The sequence below is a fragment of the Lipotes vexillifer genome, unplaced genomic scaffold (genome assembly GCF_000442215.2).
Source record: "Lipotes vexillifer unplaced genomic scaffold, Lipotes_vexillifer_v1.1 scaffold683, whole genome shotgun sequence".
NCBI classification, from domain to species: domain Eukaryota; kingdom Metazoa; phylum Chordata; class Mammalia; order Artiodactyla; family Lipotidae; genus Lipotes; species Lipotes vexillifer.
This window is the reverse complement of record NW_006779881.1, coordinates 415486-420655: the sequence shown is the minus strand read 5'-3', so window position 1 is coordinate 420655 and position 5170 is coordinate 415486. Positions and strand designations below refer to the sequence as shown.

Sequence of the window (5170 nt, the reverse complement as noted above, 5' to 3'; positions counted from 1 at the left end):
TGGGATGGAAGAGGCCTGAGCATGAGGGCAGGGGCTGATCTGGGTTAATTTTCCCTTGACTGGGGGTCTCCAATCAAGGAGGTCCTGGTGCCAACCCAAGGACAGCTAGGGAGGTTCCTGATCAGCTTGGATGCGCTGTGTAACCCACACTGGATCTGTCTCCCTCTCTTTGTGCCCAAGGACCCCAGGGGCCAGCTCTGAACTCTCTGAGCCAGGCCCCACCCTCATCATACCAGGGACAGATCAAATGACACCACACTCAGGGCTGGGTGTTCACTTTTCTTTCCAAAAGTTACCAAGCACCCGGTCTAGGTGTGGCAGAGGGACAGAGCCAGGCTGGGGAACCTGGACATTACACACCCAGGGGGCCCTTGGTGGAGGCAGACAATTTAACAACTGGTCTGAAAGTCAAAAGAGAGGAGAGCTGGCTAGCGGGGGGAGCAGCAGGCGGTGGGGGGTGGCAGGGGCTATGGGGTTCAGGCACGGACCCAGGGATTGGCCAGTGGGGCTCACAGCAGCCCTTCCAGGGCCCATTTCTGGGGCAGGGGTGACATGACCTGGCTTAGCCATCTGTGTGGGTGTCCATGCAGCTCTAGGCATACTGCAAGACCTGAATTCAGAGGCAGCAGGGCCAGGCCTCCTGGTCTCTCTGAACCTGTTTCCTCATGTGTAAATCGGGGACATTGGTCCCCCAGCACTGCCTCCTTCGTGGGGTTGCTGTGAGGAGCCCATGGGCCGGGGGAGGCAATGGGCTCTGGTCACCCCAGGGCACTGGGCACCCAGCTTGTCTTTACTACTGTGTCCTCGAGGCCCAGCACAGAGAAGACACTCACATAGCCTGTCAGTGAGCAAATAAGTGGTCGTGAAAGGGACTGCAGCTGGCCGGGGTGTGGACAGGTCCGTGCCGTGCTTGCACCTGTGCCGGCCGTGCGTGTGCGCCTGAGGGCTGGGGCCTGCCTCCCACCTCTCTCTGAGTGTCTGGGTCTGAGTCTCAGAGTGCAGGGTGGGTGCCTGGGTTGGGGACAAGTTGCTCAGAGCCTAACCGAGCTGGGGGGAAACCCTGCGCTCTCCTGGCCCCGCCCGGGGTGCTGGCAGTGGCCGGCGGATGCTGCGCGGGGCTCAGACATACTCTCGGGCAGCCGCCGAGGGGCCGGGCCGGTAGGGCTGCGGGCTGCTGTTGGATCTCTCGGGCTCCTGGCACGTGCAGCAGAGGAAGGAGCCGCCCAGCATGGCCAGGCCGGCGGCGGCCCAGCCCAGAAACAGGGCTGGACCAAACTCGTACCTGCAAGGGGTGGAGGACGCCATGAGGTGTGCCTGCGCCTCCGCCCCGCCCGTCCTCCCCTGGGGGCTCCCGGCCTCCGCCCTGGCAGAGCAGAGGGCGGGCTGGACGTGGGGAGCCTCACAAGCGTCCTCGGTCTCGCCCGGTAAGTTGGGATGAGCGCTCATCCTTCCTCCCGCCCCCGCCCCAGCACGTCAACACCACCCGGGGCGACCCAGCTCAGGCTGGGCTGCTCCGCGCAGCCTCGAGCCCCTTTCCTCCTCCGGCCAGATGAGGGGGCGTGGGGCGGGGGGACCCGCCAGGCCCGTCGGGGAGAGGAGGAGCGGGGCAGTCCTGCCATCTCTCTCGGTCACGGTCTGGCCCACGGACCTCGCCGCCGGGCTCCCGCCGCCCTCTGGAGAAGGCCAGACTCCTCCGCTGGCTCCACCTGGCACTCCGGCCTCTCCACCCACAAGCCCAGCGGGCCAGCCCGGCGCCCCCTCTGCAGCGCCCGGGTCTCCCCACCTCTGTGCCTTTGCACGAGGCGCCCCCTGCCGGAGCGTCTCGCCTCCGGTGTTCCGCCTCCAGGGCCCAGTTCAGATGCCACCTTCTCCGAAGGCTTCCCCTGACCCGCCTCCGCTTGCCTCCTGACGCTGACTCTCACTGGGTGGCTGATCAGTTCCTCGTTTGTCTGGCTCCCTGGGGAGCAACTTGAGGGCAGACAGCACCGGATTCATCCATGTCCCCAGGGCCCAGCACAGGACCTGCAACTCAGGCAGCCTTGCGAAGTGTTGAAGGGGCAGGAGCAAGTGCCAGCGTGGCATCTCTGAGCAGAGCTACTTCTTGCTTGGCAGGTTTTCATGGCTAGAACTGCCAGCCCCAGGGAATGAGCCTCACTCCTGAAGTCTTCATTTCCTCCCCCTCTCCACTCTGCTGCCCCCTCCAGGGAGCCCTCCTGACTGCAACAACCCAGGCATCTCTTTTCTCATTCTCCCTCCACCCCAGGGCCCAAGGCCTGTTGGGATGTTTGGGGTTGAGACTATCCCATTCTCTGCTCCCCACAGAGCTGAGAGGTAAGGGAGGGGCCAGGCCCTTCACAGAGCCCCCTATTCGGCCCCCATACCCTGGCCGTACAAGTCCTGACCACTCTAGCTCCTAAATATCTCTGGGCCTACTCTCCACTGCTAGCCCCCGGCCCCAAGCCCTCTGCTCCAGACTTTTTCATCAGCACCTTACTGGCCTTGCTCCCTCCCTACCATTCTGCACACCACAGCCAGAGGGACTGTCCTGCCTTCCACACCAGGACATGGAAAAAAACCTTCCTATGGCTGCAAGTCCCTCTGCCATCTGCCCTTAGGACTTTTCCAGCCTCATCTCTCCGGCCCAAAGTCACTGTGCCTCCTACAGAAATAACAGCCCAGGCACTGTGCTAAGTCCCTTACCTGCACCATCTCACAGGACCCTCACAACCACACTGAGCTCCATCCTCGGTCCTAGCTGCCTTTTACAGGGGAGGAAACCAGGCACAGAAAGGTTAAGGAACTTGCCAGTCACACAGCCAGCCCGTGCAGAGCTGGGATTTAAATCCAGAGCCAGGGCATTTAGCTACTGGGATGGCATTCAGGGCCCAGCCACAGCTGCTCCCCACTCCAGAGACCTTCTCAGTAACAGCACCTGGGGCTCGTCCGTCCCCTGTTTCCCCCTCCAAGTGCCCTGCTGGACAAAGGCCAGTGGTCCCAGAGGAGGTGGAGTGGGAGGCCCAGCCTGTTCCCTGGCCCAAGCCATGCCCTGGTGCTCACCTGGCGTTGACGGGTGTGCTGGGGTTGAAGAACTCCTGGGTCACCAGTGTGGCATACCACGAGACGGCCGTCAAAGGGGGGGGGGGGGGGGTCTCAGCTCTGCTCTGGCCTCCAGAGGGCCCCACAGGATGGGGCTACCTGCCACGGTCAAGAGGATGGAGGAGGAGCCAGGCACTCACCCGCCAGGAGGAATAGGGCACCCCCAGCGATGGCCACTCGGCCCTTGGCGATGGGGTTGCTGTCTCCGACCCGGGTGCACTTCATACCGACGACACTGAGGACCATGGCCACGAAGCCCAGGAGCACGGCCACCACCATCAGGGCTCGCGCTGACTGGATGTGACCTGGATGGGGCGGGAGGGACTGAGCCGGGGGCGGGAGAAGTGGGTCGGTGGGAGGAGCCCAAGATGGGAGGGGCGGGAGCTAGAGCAGGACGCTCCTCCTGGGCTACTACCTGCGGCAGGTGTGAGGGGATCCTGAGGGCTCAGGTGACTACAGGACGTGAGGGCAGAGTGTGGAGGCTGAGCCTCACCATTTAACCCCACCGTTCGCTCTCCCTGGCAGGTTCTTCCAGGTAGTGTGTGGTGACAGGGTGGTATGAGTTCTCCCATCAGCTGCTTTCCAGCCAGGCGCCTCCCTTTGGGGCCCACCCCTCCCAGGCAGCGGGGGGGGGGGGGGGGGGGCTGGGGGGGGGGGGGGGGGGCGGGCAGTTTCTCCTCAGGCCTTTCAGATTCACCAGAAAGAGGACCTAGGGTGTCTGAGGCCCAGCTCAGCCCAGGTTGGCCCTTGGACAGGGATGCCTCCCCCATTGTCCATTGTGACTCTAGTTACCTTCCCCTGTGCCCTTTGAGTCACCCATGGTAGCTGTATGCCTGCTGCCGGCGTCAGTTCCGGGCCTGGGGGGCAGCTCAGGGGATCTGGGTCCCTCAGGGAGGCCAGATGACCTGCCTGGTCCGGAGTGGTGGGGGCCGTGTGACAGCAGCCCAGCTCAGGCCTGTGCGGCCCCGGGGCGGAGGGCAGGCGGGTCGGCCCCCAGCCAGGGGTAGAGCTGCAGTGGCGCCTGTTTACGAGCCAGCTTGTCAGGCTCAAGCCCTACACCCCAGGGGGAGGAGAGCCACCCGTGTGCCCAAGCGCCTGGGTGTGGACGTGCATGTACACGTGTGTGGCTGTGTGTCTGTGCGTGTGGGTAGGTGTACCCGGGCGCCGGCATACTTGTCTACATGGCAGGACTGGCAAGTAGGTGTGTGTGCACAGTGTGTCTGCAGAGTATGGAGAGAAATGGAGGGAAGGGTCTTGACTTAGAGCCTCTGAGTGCCGGGCACTCATCTCCTCTGACCCAGAGTCCTGTGAAAGTCCTAGTCCCCTTTCCAGATGAGGACAGAGAGGGTCAGTGACTCCTTCAAGGTTACAGTGGAAGAGCTGGCATGTGGACCCATGGCTGCTGGAACCTAGATCCCCTGCCCCCAGGAGGGCACCAGGCTGGCCTGGATCGTCATGAGTGCACGGGAGGCAGGGGCTGGAGAGGGCAGCCCAGTGCAGACAGCAGACCGTGGGAAAGCTTGCTCCAGACCTCCCAGCCCCATATCCACCTCCCCATCCCAGTGGGCGTGAGGCCTACCTTCCAGGGCAAGCAGCGAGTCATAGAGCTTGCACTGCACCTGACCGGTGCTCTGGGAGGCGCAGGACATCCAGAGCCCTTCGTAGAGGCCCACGGCGGTGATGATGGCATCGCCTGCGTAGGAGGACTGCTTCCACTGCGGGAGCGCCGTGCTGGCAATGATGCCCACCCAGCCACCCAGGGCCAGAAAGTAGCCCAGGAGCTGGAGACCTGAGTTGGCCATGGCCCAGGGGCGGGATAGGGGTTCCAGGGCTCAGGGCTGGGCCAGGGTCCCTGGGGGTGCCGAGGTCATGGCCAGGTGACAGGAGCAGCTGGGTTGGGGGTGGGGTGCAGCAAGTGGTCAGAGGCTGAGAAGGAGAGGTGACAGCCCTGCAGTGGCAGCAGCAAAGGCAGTGGCTTCAGGCTCTAGAATGCTGGGGGAGGCCCGAGCTGGAAAGGCCAGGGGCCCGCCCACAGCTGCCACCTAAGCCAGGGCAAGGTCCCCAGCAAAGCTCC

General features: G+C 63.8%; 1 protein-coding gene across 2 annotated transcripts; it reads right to left on the bottom strand.

Annotated features, from left to right (window-relative positions):
* Nucleotides 1–352: 352 nt before the first annotated feature.
* Nucleotides 353–4898, bottom strand: CLDN19 (claudin 19). Of its 2 annotated transcripts, XM_007453010.1 has the most exons (5): nt 4676–4898; nt 3230–3401; nt 3058–3135; nt 1130–1282; nt 353–401 (listed from the first exon to the last, which is right to left on the bottom strand). In XM_007453010.1, exons 1-5 carry the CDS (start codon nt 4896–4898, stop codon nt 353–355), a joined length of 675 nt encoding a protein of 224 aa, XP_007453072.1. The 2 variants fall into 2 exon arrangements, with proteins under 2 accessions (XP_007453072.1, XP_007453073.1); XM_007453011.1 differs by lacking the exon at nt 353–401 and having other exon boundaries at nt 1120–1282; nt 3058–3156; nt 3233–3401.
* Between the last annotated feature and the right edge of the window lie 272 nt (nt 4899–5170).

Excerpts from the sequence above, each read along its gene's own strand:
- CLDN19 (XM_007453010.1), bottom strand. The coding sequence starts at position 4,898 with ATGGCCAACTCAGGTCTCCAGCTCCTGGGCTACTTTCTGGCCCTGGGT. Across the intron at positions 3,136-3,229 it reads TTCCTCCTGGCGGGTGAGTG|CCCTTTGACGGCCGTCTCGT; the intron begins CCTGGCTCCTCC and ends CCCCCCCCCCCC. Across the intron at positions 402-1,129 it reads CCCTCGGCGGCTGCCCGAGA|ACCAGTTGTTAAATTGTCTG; the intron begins GTATGTCTGAGC and ends TTTGACTTTCAG.